The sequence below is a fragment of the Gobio gobio genome (genome assembly GCF_949357685.1).
Source record: "Gobio gobio genome assembly, chromosome: 13".
Classification (NCBI taxonomy): domain Eukaryota; kingdom Metazoa; phylum Chordata; class Actinopteri; order Cypriniformes; family Gobionidae; genus Gobio; species Gobio gobio.
Window position 1 is genome coordinate 5,805,405 of NC_137106.1, and position 24,211 is coordinate 5,829,615.

General features: G+C 38.7%; 1 protein-coding gene across 1 annotated transcript; it reads left to right on the forward strand.

Moving 5' to 3' along the window:
* The first annotated feature begins 4,189 nt into the window (after positions 1–4,189).
* LOC307135839 (calpain-14-like) lies at positions 4,190–13,180 on the forward strand. Its single transcript, XM_079832526.1, has 22 exons — positions 4,190–4,234; positions 4,542–4,790; positions 4,971–5,040; positions 6,280–6,398; positions 6,497–6,630; positions 6,885–7,059; positions 7,210–7,290; positions 7,511–7,596; positions 7,683–7,754; positions 7,888–8,048; positions 9,134–9,297; positions 9,394–9,405; positions 9,492–9,700; positions 9,847–9,880; positions 9,966–10,022; positions 10,134–10,191; positions 10,298–10,362; positions 10,474–10,542; positions 12,125–12,203; positions 12,282–12,398; positions 12,656–12,711; positions 12,793–13,180. The coding sequence occupies exons 2-22, from the start codon at positions 4,554–4,556 to the stop codon at positions 12,817–12,819; spliced, it is 2,082 nt and encodes a 693-aa protein (XP_079688652.1). The 5' UTR covers positions 4,190–4,234; positions 4,542–4,553; the 3' UTR covers positions 12,820–13,180.
* The last annotated feature ends 11,031 nt before the right edge of the window (positions 13,181–24,211 follow it).

Consider the following 24,211-nt stretch of genomic DNA (forward strand, 5'->3'; position numbering starts at 1 on the left):
GAATAAACCCCATGTTGTTTTCAAACCTTGTTTGCGCCCCATGGTTTTTACACAACCATTAAATCAATAATTATATCTCAGCATTCATTGTCATCATGCTTAATGTTTAACATTCATCCCTCCCTCACATCCTGTAACAAATTCTTCCCTTGCAGGGTCAAAATGACCCAAAGCTGTATATATGGAGATTTGGAGATTTTTTTGTTATTTTTTATTTTATTTACATTTAAATTAATTACTAGATTGTATCAATAAATATAATTTAAGCACATTATTTAAACTTAAATTCAAAATAACTCACCAATACATGCAATAACCATGTCGTCACAACCAAACGTTAGCGATTGGTTATTTCAGATCCAGAGTGGCCAATAGTTTTAAACTTCAAGTTCCCGCCTTCAAGGAAGTTAACGCTTGTCAATGGAGAGTGGCCAGACTCTCTGTACAAAATAAATGTACGAGAGGACCAGGCTAGTCTTTGCCGACCTCCTGTGGAATAAAACTATTGCCACTAGATGGCCTTATAGATCTATATGGAGCAAATGAGTTGTTCCGAAATTGACAACCACATAAACTCCTTAAATCCAGTAATTGTTTGGTGTATTCGTGGTTCAAGTGCGACAAAAGTCCTAAGATGAACACTCAATTTTTTTAAGAATGAGTCTCGGGTCAAAATGACCAGAGGGAATGATGTTAATAAACTGGATCATGATTTTAAAGGGTCATGAACTGGCTTTTTTATTACGGTTTTCTGTGGTCAACGTATGACGTTCACATGGCTTTTTACATTCAGTATGGTTGACCTTAACCTGCTGCGTTCGATTGGTTAAGAACGAATAATACCATTTACCCTGTATCAGTCTCTTCTCGCTTCTTTCTCTAGTAACGTCTCCACTGCTAAAACTACATACTATCACAACAAAATACACAACTGCTCTGACTCTCGTGCACTCTTCAGAACGTTCTCTTCGCTCCTCTGTCCTCCTCCCCCCCTTCCTTCATCAACTCTTACAGCTGATGACTTTGCATCATTTTTCACACAAAAAACCTCCTCCATCAGCAGCCAATTCTCCGCACCACAAACCGACACGCACATCTCAACAACCATAACACATACACTCCCCTCCTTTTCTCTGCTCTCTGAAGCTGAAGTCTCCAAACTCATCCTTTCCAACCACCCCACTACCTGTCCGCTTGACCCTATCCCCACTCACCTCCTTCAGGCCATTTCTTCTTCTGTTACTCCTGCACTCACTCACATTGTCAACACCTCTCTTCACACCGGGACTTTCCCCACAGCATTTAAGCAGGCTCGGGTAACCCCACTGCTTAAGAAACACTCTATGAACCCAGCACTTTTAGAAAACTACAGACCGGTATCCCTTCTGCCTTTCATTGCAAAGACACTCGAGCGAGTTGTTTTTAACCAGCTCTCTACGTTTCTTGAACAGAACAACCTCCTGGATATCAACCAATCAGGCTTCAAAAGCGGCCACTCAACTGAGACTGCCCTGCTCTCGGTTACGGAGGCACTGAGGCAGGCAAGAGCGGCTTCCAGATCCACAGTACTTATCTTACTGGATTTGTCTGCTGCTTTTGACACAGTTAGCCACCAGATCCTCCTGTCAACTCTCATGAAGATGGGCATCTCAGGAACTGCTCTCCAGTGGTTCAAGTCTTACCTCTCAGGTAGGTCCTTCAGGGTGTCATGGAGAGGTGAAGTGTCTAAGTCACATCATCTAGCCACTGGAGTTCCACAGGGCTCAGTGCTTGGACCACTTCTCTTCTCCATCTACATGTCATCACTGGGATCGGTCATTCAGAAACATGGCTTTTCCTATCACTGCTATGCAGACGACACTCAACTCTACTTCTCATTTCAACCAGATGATCCCACGGTTGGTGTTCGTATTGCTGCCTGCCTAACAGACATTTCAGCCTGGATGAAGGAGCATCACCTGCAACTCAACCTTGCAAAGACTGAACTGCTTGTGGTCTCAGCCAACCCAGCACTTCATCACAATCTCTCCATTCAGCTAGGATCATCAACCATAACTCCGTCCAGGACAGCCAGGAATCTTGGAGTTGTGATCGATGATCAGCTAAAATTCACTGACCACATTACTGCAACAACCCGGTCCTGCAGATTTGCATTATACAACATTAGGAAGATTAGAGCCATCCTATCTGAGCAGACCACACAACTCTTGGTCCAAGCTCTTGTTCTCTCCAGACTGGACTACTGTAATGCTCTTCTAGCAGGCCTTCCGGCATGCACTATCAAACCCTTGCAACTGATCCAGAATGCAGCGGCGAGGGTGATCTTTAACGAGCCGAAGAGAGCGCACGTCACGCCTCTCTTCATCAGACTCCACTGGCTACCAATAGCCGCTCGCATCAAATTCAAGGCACTGGTACTCGCCTTCAAAGCAACCACTGGCTCTGCACCAATTTACCTTAACTCGCTTGTTCAGACATACACACCCTCCAGGAGTTTGCGTTCTACCAGTGAACGACGCCTTGTGGTGCCATACCAGAGAGGCATGAAATCACTGTCACGGACCTTTTCCTGGACTGCCCCCACCTGGTGGAATGACCTGCCTATCTCAATTCGAGCAGCCGAGTCTGTAGCCATTTTCAAAAAACATCTAAAGACGCATCTCTTCCAGCAGCACCTGACCAATCAAGAATAGCACTTAACATTCTATTCATTTTTCTGTCTGTCTAATTTATTTAAAAAAAAAAAAAAAAAAAAAAAAAAAAAAAATCCTGTGTGTTCTGTGTTAGATTAACTGAGACTTGTTACAGCACTTGCATACTGTAGCCTCTGACTGTTGTAGTTGCTTCTATTGCTCTCATTTGTAAGTCGCTTTGGATAAAAGCGTCTGCTAAATGACTAAATGTAAATGTATGTAAATGTCATTAAAAAGGGGTTCACACCCCACTGGTTCAGTTTATTGATTAGACCACTGTAAAAAAAAAGTTGAGAAAACTTAACTTTAAAGTTTTAGGCAACCAGCTGCAGTTCATTTTTGAGTTTTCTCAACTAGGGTCAATTAGTTGTACAAACTTTTTTCATGTTAAATAGTTGAATAAACTTTAAAAGCTGAATTTGTCATACAAAACAAAAGTTGGATTTTTTACAGTGTAGTTGAATAAACTTTAAAAGCTGAATGTGTCATACAAAACATAAGTTGGATTTTTTTACAGTGTAGGGCTTAATTGTGTTAAAAGCAGAGCTAAAATCAACAAATAACAACCGTGCATATGCTTTTGGATTCTCTAGATGTTTCGCAATAGCATTATTAATAGTGCTAATACCATCCTCTGTACCACGACCTTGTCTGTAGGCAAACTGAAATGGGTCTAAAACTGATTGAACTTCTATCTTTAACAAGGACACAATATATCTCTCAAAGCACTTCATGACACATGATGTCAAGGCAATGGGCCTATAATCATTATTTTCCATTGGACTCGATTTCTTTGGTATTGGAACAACAACAGATTTTTTCCAAATATCAGGGACCTTATGACAATCCACAGATCGTTGGAAAATAGGACACCATGCATTGTGGGTCGATTATCACTCTAAAGGAAGTGTCTTCTTGTTTACATTTATCTATGACATTTATCTATGTCAGGCACGAATCGGTGGGCGGCGCTACAAAATCTGGCTTTCGTCTCGTTTCACTGCTCTCTGACGTCACGGGGACATTCGCAGATCGATCGTTTGATGAGCCATGCTGTCAATAAAAGCTTTTCTTTGACTAACAAGGAAGTTTTCAGCTCTGAAACTTACAGGATATTCTTAAATTTCCATGACCCTTCATATATCAAAAGCTCAAGGGAAAGTTGATTTCTCAATTCATGACCCCTTTAATGGGAACGTTAGCAAAAACGTTTTTTAACAATGGTTTTTACAACCATTAAATCAACAATTATAACTCAGTATTCACTGTCATCATGCTTATATTGTATGACACTTTGGTGCAGTCGTACACCACGAATAACTTGAATCAGTGGGTTTTTGACTGAATCCTACCACAGTAAAGGACTCGGCTCATTGCATACCATGTCATTTGCACAAAATGTAAATATTGACCTGAGGGTCATAAAGTTGCACCACACCTGGACGAGCAGGCGGAGTCAGATTTCAAACGGCTTCTCTTCAGTTTTCCTCCTGCTCTTTGCTTAGAGAAGGACAGAATATTCTCCCAGCCATAGACACAAGGTATGTTTTTAATCATGTCATTTGAGTTTTTATATGGGATATTCATGCATGAGAAAGACGCTGACATGCTAATTAACTAGTTTTCCGACAGTGGAAGTTTTTCCTGAATGTCTGTGTAATTTGAATGAACCTTCACCAATAACAAGCATAACATATTTTCTACATTGTCTGCTGTATTTTTTATTAGCTCTGTGTTCGGCATAATAAGGGTTGATCTAGTTGAAGAGTAAACAACGATAAAAGCTACTGGAAGTTTTTGTTCAGCACAATGCAGAGTGAAAGCATTGTCCTGCTTTCTATCCAACAGCTCTGATCCACAATGCCAGCGCCAGGTGTGTGTTTGAACATTTTGTCGGAGCGTAATCTCAAAGATGGACAGGGATCTCTCAACAAACCCGAAAGGTTCCTGGATCAGGACTTCCACCGGATCAAGCAGATCTGCCTGAAGGAAAGACTGAGGTTTACAGACAACTTGTTCCCTCCGGAGCTGAAGTCGATCGGCTTTGGTCCTCTGAAGCGTGAAGAGCTCTGGAAAGTAGTGTGGAAACGACCACATGTACGTGAGCATCTGCAGACACAAACTCAACTAATAACTGATCGGAGTATAGCAGAAACTCATGATAGATGATTCTCATTGACCTGTGTAATGCCTAGTTCATGTTGACTTTAAGGCGTGAGTGGTAGTAAAGTACTATTTCTGTTTAATAACTCTGTTTAATAAAAAATTTTCCTTCAGGAACTGGTGCCGACCCCTGTTTACATTGTTCAAGGGACTTCAAGGTTTGACTTCATTCAGGGTAGATTAGGTAGGTCTTCTGTGCATATATATTGTGTCCCACCAATGTCCACACCAAGCTTACAGTACATCCTTATCAGAAAACGTGCATTTGAAAAATAAATCATTAACACATCAATGCAACGAGCAAAAGCAAAACCCAGACATAATAATAATTTAGAGATATTGAAAATGTCAAAGGTCGCAGGTCTCAGTCACTTACGATATGTTGGATGAATGCATGTGAATAGTGAATATACACAGAACATTAATAGAATAGAAGTTGAACATAAAACTAAATGAGTCATTGGGTCAAATGTAAAGGTTATTTGGAGTAGAGAGATAAAGTTTAGAATATGAAGCTGAGTTTTAGTGTTTTTGACAGAACGTGTGTGTGTGTGTGGGTGGGTGTGTGTGTGTGTGTGTGGGTGGGTGGGTGTGTGTGTGTGTGTGTGTGTGTGTGTGTGTGTGTGTGTGTGTGTGTGTGTGAGAGACAATCCGAGAGACGCATCAAGAGACACCAGCGGGCGGCTGGTACCCCTCTGGTGTCTGGTTTCCCTTGCTCCATCTGCGGAAGAGTGTGCGGCTCAAGGATCGGACTCATCGCCCACGAGAAGTGGCACCATGTCTATGTCGCTGAACCCACCCCCCATCCCTGGAGCAAGCGTCATCATCGAACAAGATGGATAGCTAAGAATGTGTGTGAGCCAGCATGTGTGAGCGAGCATGTGTGTGAGTGAGAGAGAGAGTGTGTGTGTGTGTGTGCAACTGTGCATGTGCGTGTCTGTACAGGTTTGGCTATACTTGTGATGGCTAAATGTCCTCACTTATGTAGTGAAATATTATGATAGAAAAGTGAAGACATTTTACTGGTCCTCACTAGTTAAAAAGGATTGTAAACATGTAATATACAGTATCTATGTTATACTGTATATATGTTTATATACAGTATAGTTATTTGCACATGTTTCTGTGATGGGTAGGTTTAGGAGTAGGGCTTGGGTTAGGTATTCGAAAGTATCATTAACCTGATATAAAATCATTGGTCTATGCAATTTCTATACTAATATAGTGAAACTTAAAATATAGTGTGTGTGTGTGTGTGTGTGTGTGTGTGTGTGTGTGTGTGTGTGTGTGTGTGTGTGTGTGTGTGTGTGTGTGTGTGTGTGTGTGTGTGTGTGTGTGTGTGTGTGTGTGTGTGTGTGTGTGTGTGTGTGTGTGTGTGTGTGTGTGTGTGTGTGTGTGTGTGTGTGTGTGTGTGTTTGTGTAGGTAACTGCTGGTTTCTGGCATCGGTTGGAGCTCTTACATCTCAAAAGCGAATAATGAAGCAGGTTATCCACGATGAACAAAATTTCTCTGTGGATTACGCCGGAATATTTCACTTTAAGGTGAATGTTTAAACCATTATTGGCTGAGCAATTCCTTTAAGAATTAAAGTTTATATATATGTTTTATTAATAGCTAACCTCTCATGTTTTGTTTTCAGTTCTGGAGATTTGGATCATGGGTGGATGTGGTTATCGATGACAAACTCCCAACTATTGACGGCCAGCTCATCTTTGTTCATTCTAAAACACCAAATGAGTTCTGGCCTGCTTTGTTAGAGAAAGCTTATGCTAAGTACGTTTCAGTTTAATAACTCTTTTATATTCTACTATAATGTATTGCTTCATGGGTTGAACATTTAATTTACCCTCAAATAATTTAAATAAAGTCTTTTACCTTTGATTTTTCATCTGATTTTCATATACTTTCTGCTTCGAATATTGTAATATGTCCATCTGATCTGGTTAGTTTGATTAAATGGATCAGAACTTTTCTTTGGAAATGCCTATGAAGAAAACAAATGGGGAAAAAACTTCTATCTTTTCCAGAGTGTGCGGCTCTTATGCGGATATGGACGCAGGAAACATATCAGAAGCTCTCATGGACTTCACCGGTGGACCACACATGACCATTAAACTGAGCGAAGCACAGGACAAGCTGTGGGACGCCCTGAGACGAGCCAGCCAATCAGAATCCCTGATGGGATGCGGCACTCCTGGAGGGGTAAAGACTGAGTCTCAAATATTAGCCTATTATAAAGCATCTAAAAGTACAAAAAAGCCAATTCATCTTTATTATTTTAATGCAACCTACCTGCTACAGACAATACAGTGATGATCACACGAAGTCATAAAATCACTTTGTTCCTTTTAGCAAGCAGGTCTGCTGCAAAATAATGTGTTACCCAATGGCCTTGTGGAAATGCATGCGTACGCGGTCACAGGAGTTGCAGAGGTGAGAACTTCTTATCGCAGACATCAGACTAATTCAAATGTGGTTTACACTTTTACATATGCATTTAGCACTTTATCCAAAGCAACTTACAAAAGAGGAGCAAAAGCAATGTCCAGATACAACAGTATTCATGATATACTGTACCATGCCAGAGTTTTGCAGTGTTTAGTATCAGTAAGTTACGATTTATCCTGTGATCTTATGAGATGTTCTCTCACAGGTTGTATGTAGAGGTCGTCCAGTGAAGCTGGTGAGGATCTTTAACCCTTGGGGTCACGGAGAGTGGAACAGAGACTGGAGCGACAGGTCTGAATCCTCCTTGAGCCACATTTCTATAATTCCTCTCTATCTATTATCAGGCATCTGATATCTTGTTAATCTGGTCTCTTTAGATCCCCTTTGTGGGAACTTGTACGTCCCGAGGACCAAAAATACAAAATTGTGCTTGACAATGGAGAATTCTGGTGAGTAGAACTCCAAGAATCCAAACGTTTGTCTTTTAGATCAATGCTTTTATCTCTTGATGTAATGGCTTTTTATTTAGTATATACCACAGCTTCATATCACTACTTTACAGACGGTTTTCTGTGACTGCAGGATGTCTATGGAGGATTTCTGCAGGAATTTTTCAGATATGGATATCTGTTGTTTGGACGTGAACGTTCTTGCTGGATCCCATTCTTCACCTTGGAAGACTGATTTGCACAAAGGCCAGTGGGTGACTGGAACAACAGCTGGCGGTTGCTCAAATGACCTAGGTGAACTAACTCACATTATTATTCTTACTACAACTATTTTAATATGACCAAGACTACTACTATCTGGTTAAGCATAATGATGCTTACTGACCATTTACTGAAAATGTATTTGTGTATGGCTTTGTCAAATTGTTGATTCTGATTGGTTGACAGCAGTGCTTGAAGTAAAAAAAGAGAGATTTTATTTTGAGAGAGACAGTAGTAATGATAAATCAAAGTTCTGTCATGCAACTCTACATGGCGCAGACTGATGGGTCCTTAACTCAATCTGCTTGCCATCACATCATTCTCTAGAGTCTAGAGGGTACAGCTGATTGGTTTCTGCTGTATCAGTAGCCAATGAGCTGGCTCAACCTTCAAATACTTGGCTCCACCTATATAGATTACTAAACTAAGCAATAACAGCAGCAGCAATAATTGTGACAATCAAGAGTAAATTGTTATAATAAAAGTATATATAAAGGGTTAGTTCACCCAAAAATGAAAATTCTGTCATTAATTACTTCCCCTCATGTCATTTCGACACCCGTAAGACCTCCCTTCATCTTCGGAACACAAATGAAGATATTTTAGTTGAAATCCGATGTCTCAGAAAGGCTTCAGATAGGCTTCCATTGGCACAATGCACTTTACACTCTCAAGACCCATAAAAGGCACTAAAGACGTCGTTACAAAGTCCATCTCACTACAGTGGTTCTACAATAACTTCATGAAGCGACGAGAATATTTTTTGTGCGCAAAAAAAACCTAAATAACGACTTATGGTGATGACCGATTTTCAAAACACGGCATCATGAAGCTTCGAAATGTTATAAATCGGCGAGTCGAATCATGATTCGGATCGCGTGTCAAACCGCCAAACTGCTGAAATCACGTGACTTTGGCGATCCAAACCGCTGAATCGACTCACTGATTCATAACATTTCGAACGGAGGTCTTACGGGTGTCGAACGACATGAGGGTAAGTAATTCATGACAGAATTTTCATTTTTGGGTGAACTAACCCTTTAAAATTCCAAAAATCCTCTCTCTCTCTCTCTCTCTCTCTCTCTCTCTCTCTCTCTCTCTCTCTTTTGCATTTATAGAGAGTTTTTCCAAAAATCCCCAGTTTCGAGTGACTCTTAAGGAGACTGTTGAAGACCCTAGAGATAAAAGCGCTCCAAATCTCCTGGTGTCGCTCATTCAGAAATCTCACAAGAGAAACAGGCACTTGGCAACCAATTTCCATATTGGCTTTAATATTTATGAGGTTTGTAAAAAAACTGCTTTTTGAAAACTTGTGATGTCCATTTTAAGTACAATATTAATATATTGAACATTTATATGTTGTTTGTAACTCTTGCAGGTGCCAGCTCATGTACGTATTGAACATGTTCCTGATACATTTGGTTGAATTTTGGATTTTGCAGACACAGAATAATCAACATTTTCCTTATTCTCCAGTTAAAGGACCAAAGGGAAAAATTCCCTGCATCATTCTTCAAAAACACCCGTATCGTTGGAAAAAACAAATCCTTTATCAATGCTCGGGAAATCATGGAGTTTTTCAGATTCAAAGCAGGCGAATACCTCATCGTTCCTGCAACTTTCCAGCCAAATGAAGCTTCATCCTTCCTTCTGACAGTCTATTCAAAGACAGAAACCGTCATTGAGTAAGCCTTTGCATTATTAACATGAAGTGAAGATGCTCAAACAAACGTGTTTATGATGTCTCTGCTATTAAACTGGGATAAGTAAAGCAGTTCTAAAGTTTTTAGTGGTATAATATAATGTAATGACTTTGAGTTTGTGTCTTCAGAGACTCTTCTGGATACGGCATGACAAGAACTAAGGTATTTCTCAGCTTGGGCTGTTTCTTTACATGTTGGATGAGTTATGAAAGTATATATATTTTCAATTTTTCTCAATTTCTCTCAGATGATTCCCAGGGATAATGACGACTCCTTCCAGATCTTTCTGCAATATGCAGATAAGGTACTCTCCAACAGTTCTGGATTATGAGGCAGTGTGAATGATTATGATCAGATATTTAAATCGAACAGGAAGTTGTTTATCAGTTATCTGATATATGTCTGTTTGTGTAAGTACGGAGAGGTGGATGCGGAGCGGCTTCAAAGACTTCTGAATGAGAATCTTTATGCAGGTGAGGATTCAACCTTCCAGAGAAAACTCATATCAGCTCATATTTTTATAGCTTTAGTCCTGTTTTTCTTTCAAGTCATCTGTGATTCTGCGTATGTTTCTCTCAGGACATTCACAGAAAACCACAGGATTCAGCTTGGATTTGTGTAAGAGCATGGTGGCGCTGATGGATGTATCCTTGACTATGAAGGCTTTCAGACACTTGTGCATGTTGTTTGCCTTTTGTAAATTCATCCCATTTTAATCGAGTTGTTTCATGATGCTCTTTAACGCAACAATACAGCTCAGTGTCACCGGAAGGCTCAGTGAATTTGAATGCCTCCGTTTGTGGAAACGAGCCGTTTTTCATAAGGTAAAGATCCTTTTTATAATGACTCAGTATGCAGTAATCTACAGTGGGGCATAAAAACAGTATTTAGTCAGCCACCAATTGTGCAAGTTCTCCCTCTTAAAAAGATATGAGAGGCCTGTAATTGTCATCATTGGTACACTTCAACTATGAGAGACAGAATGAGAAAAAAAATCCATGAAATCACATTGTCTGATTTTTAAAGAATTTATTTGCAAATTATGGTGGAAAATAGATTTGGTGGACAAGATTTCTGGCTCTCACAGACCTGTAACTTCTTCTTTAAGAGGCTCCTCTGTCCTCCACTCGTTATCTGTATTAATGGCACCTGTTTGAACTCGTTATCAGTATAAAAGACACCTGTCCACAACCTCAAACTGTCAGACTCCAAATCCACTATGGCCAAGACCAAAGAGCTCTCAAAGGACACCAGAAACAAAACTATAGACCTGCACCAGGCTGGGAAGACTGAATCTGCAATAAGCAGCTTGGTGTAAAGAAATCAACTGTGGGAGCAATTATTAGAAAATGGAAGACATACAAGACCACTGATAATCTCCCTCGATCTGGGCCTCCATGCAAGATCTCACCCCGTGGGGTCAAAATGATCACAAGAACGGAGAGCAATAATCACAGAACCATACGCGTGGGCCTAGTGAATGACCTGCAGAGAGCTGGGACCAAAGTAACAAAGTCTACCATCAGTAACACACTACGCCGCTACGTCCCCCTGCTTAAGCCAGTACATGTCCGGGACCGTCTGAAGTTTGCTAGAGAGCATTTGGATGATCCAGAAGAAGATTGGGAGAATGTCATATGGTCAGATGAAACCAAAATAGAACTTTTTGGTAAAAACTCAACTTGTCATGTTTGGAGGAGAAAGAATGGAGAGTTGTATCCAAAGAACACCATACCTACTGTGAAGCATGGGGGTGGAAAATCATACTTTGGGGCTGTTTTTCTGCAATGAGACCACGACGAATGATCCGTGTAAAGGAAAGAATGAATGGGGCCATGTATCGTGAGATTTTGAGTAAAAACCTCCTTCCATCAGCAAGGGCATTGAAGATGAAACATGGCTGGGTCTTTCAGCATGACAATGATCCCAAACACACCGCCTGGGCAACGAAGGAGTGGCTTCGTAAGAAGCATTTCAAGGTCCTGGAGTGGCCTAGCCAGCCTCCAGATCTCAACCCCATAGAAAATCTTTGGAGGGAGTTGAAAATCCGTGTTTCCCAGCGACAGCCCCAAAACATCACAGCTCTAGAGGAGATCTGCATGGAGGAATGGGCCAAACTACCAGCAACAGTGACCTGTCATTGCCAACAAAGGGTATATAACAAAGTATTGAGATTAACTTTTGTTATTGACCAAATACTTATTTTCCATCATAATTTGCAAATAAATTCTTTAAAAATAAGACAATGTGATTTTCTGTCTCTCATAGTTGAAGTGTACCTATAATGAAAATGACAGGCCTCCCTCATCTTTTTAAGTGGGAGAACTTGCACAATGGATGGCTGACTAAATACCTTTTTGCCCCACTGTATATATTTTCTACATTACACATTACACTGTCTCTCAGGATATTTTCTATAGCATGGATGTTTCACGCACAGGAAGTCTGTCTCTGAATGAACTCAGAAATGCTCTTAAGGCTGCAGGTAACTCAACTAACTGATCTTCAAGTCATAAATGAATCTGAATCAGAATGAATCTGCTCATATTTTGTATTTTTCAAGGGTTTGTATTGAGTGACAGCATGCTGAATCTCATGGCTCTGCGATACGGTGACTCCAGTGGTGAAATTACACTAGAAAACTTTGTTGTGCTCGTCCTGCGCATGGATTGCATGGCCAGTGAGTCTGAAACTTTGGCCTATTGTGTCGTTCTAGATACAGATCTCAATTATTGTGTGCATTATAAATCTTGAGATATCACGTCTGAGATAGATCATAAATCATTTGTGATGCATATTTCATAAAGCTAATGCAATAACAGCATAACATCGCACCTAACCTCTGTAGTGCATGATATTCTTGTCATGTCTGGATGATTTATGCTAATCGCTGTCACTCACTGTCTGTATGTAAACTCATATTATTATCATCACCAGAAACATTCAAGAGACTCACTGCTGGAGGGCCAAACATGATGCTGGGAGAAAACGAAGTAATATTTTTAAACACATATTTAATTCATCAGAATTCATAAGACTAATAACACTCATAATGCATAACTCTGTTCTTGTAGTGGATGCATCTCACCATGTACTCATGAACCAGATGAGACTGAGAAAACGGATCCTGGACAGACGTCCGAGACCTCAATGATAACATACAGAAATAAAATACAATAATCTAAGACTTAAATGCAACTTTATTTTCCTACTTGACACATTTTGCATAATGGAGGCTTGTTAACTATAATTTATTTGATTTTGCATATGCTGATTGATTGGATTGCGCATTTTATTAAATAGGCCTACAGAATTGTGCGGAGAGTTGTTTAAAGTGTTCAGTCAGATGACAATAATCTAGTGTTTGCTTCTGTAGCATCTTTGAACAAACCGTACACTGTTTGCTAACCGGACGATCTGTTTGCTGGATACTTTTTCACAACCAATAAATTATGCATCACAATTCACTGTTTTATTGTACTTCTGTTTTTGACACTTTGCTACTGTATAATTACAGTAAAATGCAGTCTAACGCCGAACATAACTCGAATCAGTGAACTTTTTGGACTCAAATGAATGGATCCTAAAGGCTTTGTTCCTGAATGCTAATTACATACCATGACCTTCGATCAATAGGCCGAAGGTGCGCAAAGGTTTATTTCTGATGACTTTAGCCCTGTTTCCACCGAAATTACCCCGAACAATTTGTCCCAGGAACTTTTTTTCCCCCCAGACCTGCTGCTGTCTGCATTTCCATTGCTGTCTTAAGTACCGTGAAGATTTGTCCGATGACGTAGGACTGCTCACAACTTTCCAGAGCCGACTGGATTTCGTCCTCCGCATATAAGCTCAATAAAACCTGAACCTCATCGTCGGTCCATCGGTCGTATTTTTTAAACCCCATTGTTGATTTGAATAGCAAACAACTCTTCCTGCACGCACCACAAAATACTTTTATGTTGAAATAAAATGCCGGGTGAGTTCAACCAATCAGCATGTTCAGCGCCCAAGTTCCTGAAATTTGAAAAAGTACTACCTCACAACACAAGCAGGGCCGTTTGGAGGAGGAAATCTTTACCTGGAACTTTATTTAAGCCGTGTTTCCACCACAGAAACTTTCCCCAGGAACTAGGAACTTTGGGGTGGTACTCGGTGTGTCTTGACCGCAGGAACCAGGGTCTAAATGAAGTTCCAGGTAAATATTTCCCCCTCCGAACGGCCCTGCTCCCAAGGTAGTACTTTTTCAAAGTTCAGGAACTTTCGGGGGTAGGACTTGGGCGCTGAACATGCTGATTGGTTGAACTCATGCAGCATTTTATTTCAACCGGCATTTTTAAAAGTCTTACGAGGTTCGTTCTGTGTTCAGTAAATATCAGTCTTGCTCTTTCTGTCCGATGGCGCACATTGTCTCAGCAATCGCACGGTCAATGTCCGTAATAGCTGATAATAACATACGTTGTCTTATTTTAAATCTAGCTTTACGAGCTTTCAGAATACGCTTTAGTATCAGTGCTAGTCTTTTTTTCACAGTGTTTTTAATTACCTCTTTAGTAAACCAATATAACCAGCAAAAGCAGCACAGCTTGAATCTCCTCCATACTTGTTATTGTTGCAGACAGTGTCGCGAAAAAATGATTCCTGTCCGTCGCTGACTGGGAGGAACAGTCGCACGCAGTCCAACATCACCGGACTAATTTGCCTAATCTTCTCGGTACTTTAGACCGCAGTGGAAACGCAGACAGTAGCAGGTCTGGGAGGAAAATCAGTTCTTGTAAAAAAAGTTCCTGGTACAAATTGTTCTGGGTAATTTTGGTGGAAACGGGGCTTTAGACCCTAAATAAGGGGTCTAATAAAGAAAATGTTATTCTTAGTTGTACACATTATTAAAGAGAAAATTCAGATTTTTTTGTATTTATTCAGTCTTATTTTGTTCTTGGCCAAATATTTTATACACAAATGTAAGTTTGGTAAGAGTAAGGCCTTTCTTCAACCTTTTTCTTGAAGATGTAAAATTCTATATGTTTCTGATTTCTGATTCTTCCAATAAGAAAGCTGTGAAAACTGTTAATCTTTCAAAAATATATATTATGTGATTGCTCCCTGGTATTGTCAATCCATTCTGTAAAAAAGAAGAAGAAAAAACTGCTGGCGATGAATGAATCCTACTACTACGAAAGCTTGACTTATTAATATTAATTAGGAAACGTGACCGTTCTCTCAGCAAATTAAAAAATAAATGTCTGTATGATCTAATTAATATTCATTAGCTCAACCGTCGCCATAGTGGAATTAGTTAATTCGCGAATCATCGCCAATGTGACAAACAGTGGATTATTAGTGGTTAGCAGTTGCACACGAAGACTAAAGGTGGGTAAACCAGTTAACTATTCATCAAGACTAAAGTCATATTTGCAAAATAGCGAATCTGTTTAGTGCAACACGTTTATACGTGCCAAAGTAGAAACTAGCCTGTATTATTATTAACGTTAGGCTATATAGGAGTGTGAATGATCCTAAATTCACAACTAACTTTCCATTGAAGTTTTAGTTTGCAATGTCTATCATGGTCATCTTTGAAAATGTGGTTGTAATTTTCATTTACCATGTTATTTGCATACTCCAAGGTACTTCAATACAATGATACATGTATAAAAACATGGTCCTTTTTGTAGTGTTTCTTGGTGGTGGTAGATCATTAATGATCCTAGACACTTTTTTTGTACATCTAAAGATTAAGCAATCCAATATTTGACTCTATTTTTACCATGAAAAACATCATAAATGTGGTGTCATATTTTCTCTTGCTCTTGAATTTTCATGTCCAGGGTCAAATTTCCCCAAAGCCTGATGTTTTACTTTTGATTTTGTGTGTTGATTTGATAACATGTAAGTTACTGTTTATGGTTATGACATTGACAATCAAGTTTGGGGAATTTTTGTAATTGACATGAAAATACTGTCTTGGGCTGAAATATAAAATGGAGTTGTTCTTAAACTTGTGAGATTCTCCCATGATTCTTGAACGTTTTTGAGTTGTTTCATTATGGATGTCAAATGCATTTGGGTCAGAAAAAGAGGTAAATAAACCTTTGGATTTCTTACGTTGAACTTCCTCCATCCTGACAGACTCCATGTCTCTGTGTATGTACTCAGGGTGGAACATGCTTGAGGACAAAATCATTAAATGTTACTGTGTAAATGTTGAAACGCAAGGACATTTGAGATCACTATGACTGGGACCCAGGGATAGACGTTTGTCCACTGTAGTGGACATTATACCTGAGTGGATTTCTCCTATAAAGAGCACATTCAGGGCTTTTCAGAGATACCAAATGTGTAGGTTTCACCAGGACAACAGCTTTCCCTGTGAAAAAAATGACTAGCATTCATTTAGTGATCAAAATTAGCACTCTTATGGAAATGTGATAATATTTTGTAATCTAATTATCATTGAAATTTGATTCATTTTCACATTGTTTGTTATAAATCTTCATCTCAGGAAAATGTTATGGGGTTTCTAATCCAAATATGACTTTCTGTTACAGAACAGGGCATTGATTTTATACATGTCCACTGTAGAGGACACCGGGACTTAAAGCATGTTTTTCAGGCATTCTGGGAGAATAGGGAAAGAAATTACAGCAATATTCCTATGAAATATTAGATATTATTATGAAAATGTTGCCAATTGTTACTTCCATTATTACACTTTTTTTGTCATTACATGTTGCTCCAAGAACACATCAATATGCAAATTAGATACAGTGTATAGATGCATTGTATTGCATGGGAATAATGAATGTATGGCCATTTTACCCACATATTGCAATATTGCATGAAGTAAAATGGTACATGAATTCATTCCATTATATCTTTCATAACCTCGTTGAGAATAATCTTTAAACAAAGTTAGTAAAAAAAATTAAAAAATCCTAAAAATTGATTGGTGAATGGGGAAAAAAATCATAATTTCATGTCATTTTATTTTTTTGGAACAACTGAGCCACTTACGAGGACATAGCATAATTAAATTAATAAATAAATTATTTTATTCATATTTTTTTATTGTTTCTAACAATGTAATGACATGAAAAAAAATACTAAGTTCCTTGGAGGATATAATGTCCAAACATAAATGTTAATATCTCTAGCTTTTCTCCAGTCTTTCTGTGTAGAGTCATCCAAAAACCAGTTCTTCTAGCTGTTTTCTCAGAATTAAACATGGACACAGAGCCAACACTTGGCAAACACATCTACTGTTCAAACAGAAGCTCTCTAATCTTCTGTTATCTGTGTGTGGCTGAAACAACTGGTTATGAATAAATATTACTCGTGATGATATTTCATTTACACATTCTTCACTGCCATCTAGGGGTGTGTTCTCATAACTGCACAGTGGACAATAACCTGCAAACCGCCTCTTCACTTCATTCCTTCAGGAAGTGAAATCATTTGGTGTGAAATCAGCAACAAACATTAGTAAGTATTATCAATTGATAAGTATTATAATGAATTCTGTGATGTTTGTTGGATTGTTTCTCTCAAATTAAACAAGTTTAATGAGATCAACATTTCAGAAGATGCTTAAAAAATATGAAAATGAACCATCTGGTGCTCTTCGTTTGGGGGTTCCTTTGGTTGTCTTCCCGGTCATAAGTGACCGGACACCTACAAAATTTATTTCCTCCACCCCAGTAAAATCAATGCAATTTATATTTCTTCAATCATATTTTTTCTATTTTCTTTTGTATTTTGAGATTATTTGATGGTACTTATTAATATTTAGGCAATAATTATGGTCTATTTTTGCCATTGAAAATAATAAAAATAACATAATATATTTCAGGTTAAAATAGAGACTTTGCCTTCAAAATATTTGTTTTTATCTGTTGGAATTAAAAAAGACAACATGCAACCATGGGTGTAACCACTAAAGGTCTCTATGGAGAGGCTTGTGAATCCCCTGGATGTCTTTTGGACTCATTTAATGATTTTTTTTGTTTTTAGATGGATTTGAATATACATTTAAACAATCTCAAAAACTATTTATTATAAAGTTTTATATATTTTTTTATTTAGTGATTTAAAGTGTTAGTTTTTGCATTATGATCATAATAATAATAATTATGTATACAGTCAAACCTAATCATTGCGTTAGAAAGAGAAAGCAAGGATGCATTTTGTTACCCATTTTTTTATTCAGAATTTGTATAAAAAAAAAAAAATATATATATATATATATATATTTTTATATATATATATTAATTATAGCACATAACACTTTGTGATTTATGTTTTTTTTTCGGATCAATCCTGAGCTTCCAAGTGCACAGTTTGTGTGTGAGAGCATTTCAGTCTTGAAGTTTTAGTGTCACCCCTTCACTTTTGTGAGCTTTTTATGCATTATTGAATGGATGGATTTCACATTATAAAAACTTTGCTCTGTATTACAGACACAGTGGTTCATAGGTGTGTGTGTGTGTGTATAAGTGTGCGTGTGAGTGTGAGTGGATGTGTCAATATCACACTCTTGATTACTTTTTTCAGTTTTGTGGCCGATTTGTAGATTGTTTCACAGAATTTTAGTGTTTTTGTAGATTTCCCATTCATTTCCTATGGGGGTCGTTTTTGACCGAAGAACACAAAAGGTAGAATTTTTTTTTAACGGCCACTTAGCTTGCGCAAATCATTCCCACTTTATAAAGCGGCGAGAATAGTTTTTGTGTGCAAAAAAAACCCTAAATAACGAATTATATAGTGATGACCGATTTCAAAACACGGCATCATAAAGCTTCGAAGCGTTATGAATCAGTGAGGGCGAATCATGATTCTGATCGCGTGTCAAACGGCCAAACAGCTGAAATCACGTGACTTTGGCTTTGAACGGAGGTCTTACAGGTGTCCAACGACATGAGGGGAAGTCATTAATGACAGAATTTTCATTTTCGGGTGAACTAACCCTTTAACGTTACTGTAGTCTGAAGCAGAGCAGGACTGAGTGTTGTGGAGCTGAGGAACTGCTGGAGCGATTGTTAATAAGATGAACACAACACACGCCTCGTGAGCAGCGGGACTTTTATTATGACAGTCGCCGGCGCCACTTCCTCTTTTCCGGTCATGAGTGTGAGGTAACGCAGCTCTGTTTATCATATTAGACACATCTGAGTGTGTTGATGATGTCCTGACGTTACTCTGTGTGTTCTCTCGGCGGCTGCTATGACACTTGTTCACACTGCAGTGAGAGTAAAGCGTTTCTGCAAAATAAAACCAGAAACCGAGGGGAACGCAGATATGATGTCATCGACAGGCGACTCCCTCACACGTCTCGGTTCCTTGGTTAAAATAGCAATTTCTCACGATTTACAAATAGTTGGAAACATTTGGGATATTGTAAGTACTCAACTGAACAAAATGTATTACACTAGCCTAGTGGTTTTTGGATATTTTACTGCAAAAATTTTGCATAGTGCACCTTTAAAGAATACCAAGCCACATGTACAAAAACATGGTAGTCCTTTTAGTGGCATTTCTTGGTGGTGGTAGTTCATGAACGACCCTTTCGACCCTTCAGTTACCAGCCCAAACATCTTTTTTTTGTACATTAAGGTTCTAAAGATTGAGCAATCCAATATTTGACCATGAAAGACATCATAAATATGTTGTATTTTCTCTTGCTGAGTCAGTCTCATACATTTTATGTCCAGGGTCAAATTTCCCCAAACTTTGATGTTTTACTTTTGATTTTATGTGTTGATATATTTATATTATATTATTGTGTCCATATTTATGAAAAGGTACTTGAAAAGAGCTTGAGTTATTGAAAGACAATTTTCGGACTGCCCAGGGCCAAGTCCGCATGAAAGACACTCTGGCCAGTGCTGCATATTCACGGAAGTTGATCATTTGTGCATAATTTTGCCACGCTAAAGTGCCAGCGTCTCTCAGTTTGGTACTTGCGCAGTGCAGCAACACATATTCGCGTCTCACAGCGTGCGAATATTCTTTCACATCTTTCTGACTGAGCTTGCACGGACATACTTGCACAAAATTGTCAAATTGCCTGTCTTATCATCGTAAACATAGTCCGTTATGTATTAAGTAAGTGATAATGTACATCCAGCCGGGTCTTGCGTCACTCTGAAGGGGTTTATTCTGCGATAACAACCTGAATGTACATTATCCCGCTTATTACACAGCTACTTGTCTCAAGTAAATTAGACACGAAATATACGTTTAAATATTTTATTAGCGCTTTAGCCTTTATCTATTGCTGAAAAGATTTGTTTTTACCATACATGTTGAAATTAATGCTGAAAGGGTTAGTTCACCCAAAAATGAAAATTAGCCCATGATTTACTCACCCTCAAGTCTTCCTAGGTGAATGACATTCTTCTTTCAGACGAATAAAATTGGAGTTATATTAAAAAAAGGCTAATCCAAACTTTATAATAACAGTAGTTGTAGCTGTTTTTGAAGTCCATAAAAATGCATCTATCCGTCAAATAACTGCTCCACGCGGCTCTGGGGTGTTAATAAAGGCCTTCTGAAGCGAATCGATGCGTTTGTGTAAGAAAAATATCCATAGTTAAAACTTTATTAAGTAAAGTTCCGGCTGTAAAACTCTTGAAGTCTTCCATTGTAACCCGTGGTGGTGAAGTGTTTTTCAGTCACAAGATGGCGCCAGACAGTCAACGACAGCGGAGTGACACGTTAAGCATATAAGTAGTACCGGTCAAGATAACTCGTAGTACCCAGATGAGCGGTGTGTTATTCACTTTGGAGGTGTTATCTGGGAATAACATACCGCTGGAATGTGCGATTGACCAATCAGAATCAAGTATTCCACAGAGCCGTAATAAGTGAATGTAAACATGAAATCTGCCAGTCACCGGCAGCATTTTTGGTCATTTTCACGTTTCATGGCCCACAGAATACAAAAACATCATTTAACTCCCCTAGAGTTAAACAGTTGAGTTTTACCGTTTTCGAATCCATTCAGCCGATATCCGGGTCTGGCGGTAGCACTTTTAGCATAGATCATTGAATCTGATTAGACCGTTAGCGTCTCGCTCAAAAATGACCAAAGACTTTCAATATTTTTCCTAATTAAAACTTGACTCTTCTGTAGTTACATTGTGTACTAAGACGGAAAATGAAAAGTTGTGATTTTCTTGACTGATATGGCTAGGAACTATACTCTCATTCCTGTGTAATAATCAAGAAACTTTGAGCCGTACCATGAGTGAAGCGGCGCAATGATATTACACAGAACTTCCATCAACATAAACAACGTGACAACCTGCTTACACAGAGAGAGCGCTGGGAACTATTTTCAGGCGCTGTGTAATATCATTGCGAAACTCATAACTTTCGGAAAATATCGAAACTCTTTGGTAATTTTTGAGCAAGATGCTAACGGTCTAATCAGATTCAATGATCTATGCTAAGCTACGCTAAAAGTGCTACCGCCAGACCCGGAGATCGACTGAATGGATTCGAAAACGGTAAAACTCAACTGTTTAACTCTAGGGGAGACGGAAAATGAGCCTATTTATAAAAATAAAAAAGTGGAGTGTTCCTTGAAAGTAACCAGTCATTGTGCTGCACTTTATTTGTACCATTTTTTCTTTAAAATAATAAAGATATTGTTTAAGTGAGATCTCTGATTGTAGTCCTTGAAAACTCCAAAAAGTAGTGCTTGAAAAGTCCTTGAAAGTCCTGGAATTTCATTTTACAATATCTGTACGAACCCTGTGTGTAAATGTCAAACAATAGTACACAAGGACATTTAGCTGTTTATGAACATCTGGCAATTTTCATGACATTTTGTAAATAATAAACCAGAGCATATTTATGACGGTCTGCAAAACTCTTCAGTCCCTATCATACACCCGACTCAATGCTTATAGCCAGACGCAACGCAAGTGTTTTTTGCTAGTTTCAGCCAGACGCAGATCATTTTCACGTCCAGCTTCACGCTGTTTAAATAGCAAATGCACTGGCGCATCTGTTCACCCATGGGCGTTTGGTCTGAAAACCAGGAGCATTGTTGGCGTGTTTTTATTTTGAGGAACTGAAAACGACTGACCATTGACCAACACAAACCTGCTCTAAAGTCCATAGCACAGTATTTTTGTGTTATTTAAAGGTGTGTTAGTAATATGAGCCTATAGGGGGTGCACAACGTGTGTACACTGCTCATTACACACACACACATTTTAAATGTTAAAAATAAAAGGATTCCTCTCTGGAGAAGCGTTCAGTCTTTCCTCCATGTAAATAGCGAATCCGTCATGGCGTGAGCGCAATAGCTTTTAAAGGGAAAGGGAGATGAGACTCTGATTGGTTTATTGCACGTTACGCCCAAAACACACTCATGACTCATTAGGAGACGAGGGACAACCCTTTTGGACCATGCACCTGGTTCACAGACCGCTTTTTTCCGTCGTTAAACTAGCAAAAATGGATTCAGACACGGCTAAAAGCAGCTACGCCGTGAGTTTCAGGCCATGTGCTCAGATCATTAAAATAGGGCCCTTAGTCTTAGAAATACTTCCTTAAATTACAACAAAAACTGAACAGGAATGACCTAACTAAGTGTAGATAAAGTTTTTGTTTTGTACTTTGTCTTTGTTTCTTTTCCTGCAAGTCACATTTATTTTACACACAGTGTTTACTATGTATCCACAAGCAGTTTATTCAGTGAGTTTATGTCCGTTTAACACAACAATGTTCATGTTTAATGTCTGCTACATGAAGGCAGCATAGCAATGACGTTTTGAGTTTTTTGTGATATGGAGTACATTACAGATAGGCAGTATAAAAGTGATACAGGATGCAACACTGATAAATGCTTTTGCAACAGGTAACAGATCAGAGATATGCAGGCTATATCTGGATTGACTGCATGAAAGAGATAAAAAATGTCTTTGGAAATCTCTAGGCCATTTCTGATGGTCAGTACTTTAAAACCGCGTTGATGGATGGCGCTTTCATGAAGCTGCACCTTTGTAATAGTTAATGCAAAAGAGTTGAGATAATAATATTATACTCAGTCAGTATTGATAATCAAATGACGTACAGCTGCATAAACAAATGTATTTCTCCTCTCTTATACTACGTTTTCTTGATCTGTTGCGTTTGCTCTGATCCACTGCAATTTCCAGCCAAGTAGTCATCTATTAAACCCCTAAAACATTCACTAATAGTCAAGCCTGTTCATGTCTGCCTTCACTGAACACTCTCAGAAAAAAAGGTACAGTGCTGTCACTGGGGCGGTACCCTAAGGTACAAAAGTGAAAAGGTACATCTTTGTCCCTTACTCACCCCTAAAAGGTACATATCAGTACTTTAAGAGTGCGTATTAGTACCTTAAAAGGTACATATTAATACCTTAAAGGTACATATTAGTACCTTTTTTGTTTTGTACCTTAGGGTACCGCCCCAGTGACAGCACTGTACCTTTTTTTCTGACAGTGAATAATTCAGTCCTTGTTGGATAGTTTGTACACTGCATACAAGCGATGTAATGAAAAGCTTCAACAGTCATACATTCCATTGTAAATTGTATACGTTTTAAAGGCGTAACATACCAGAGGTTAATAGTTGCATAGCCTGAAATGTGTCACATGGTTTGAGATACGCGGTGTTGCGAACATCGCCATAACAGTTCATAACCTTACTGTGTGTATATTGTTCTGCCTGATGCAGTTAAATCACAGTAAAAGTACAAATAACCCATGATATTTTTCTCGTATACATAAGGCCAGGGCTCGACATTAAGCCTTTTCATGTGCTTGTCCGAGTAAAAAATTGGCTTATTATTTATGATATTTTAACCTTTATAAAGGGTATGTTTCACCCTAATCTTTTTAAATATATGCTTCATCTTTCATTTTAAATTCTTACATTTGTTTAATAAATTCAATTACAATAATAAGAGACTATAGGGCTGTTGCCGATCAGATTATTTACATTGGAAAATTACAACTGCATTAAACAATGTTATGAGATTGTTTTAAATATTTCATTTTAATATATACAAATAAAGCCCAAAGTATAGGCTACTTGACTTTTTATGCTTACACGAGGGTCAGTATAGTGTGCGTGACCCGAATTTTGTCATCAGAAGAGTACCACCAGATTTTTGTAACGGGTTGCATATGCACATTTAATTTGTTTGGCAGTATTTACATGGGTTGTAACTCATGGCGAGAAATTGCTCAAAATTGTGCCTGTGTATGCGTACGAGTCAACTGAAGTATACTTTGCAAGGCTGTGCATTCGTCTGAGGAGGTCCCGGAAAACTTGCAGGTTTTGGGTCGGGTTCGGGCTAATGTTTAATGAACAGCCTCGGTTTCGGGTCCGGTTCGGTTTTGTAACTAAGAAAAACTAAATGGCCTATATATACATTTTGCGTGCCGTGTGCTTTTAGCCAGATAAGCCAGACCCACATCAATATGTTGGGTCTGAGAACTCACCATTGGCAGGGCT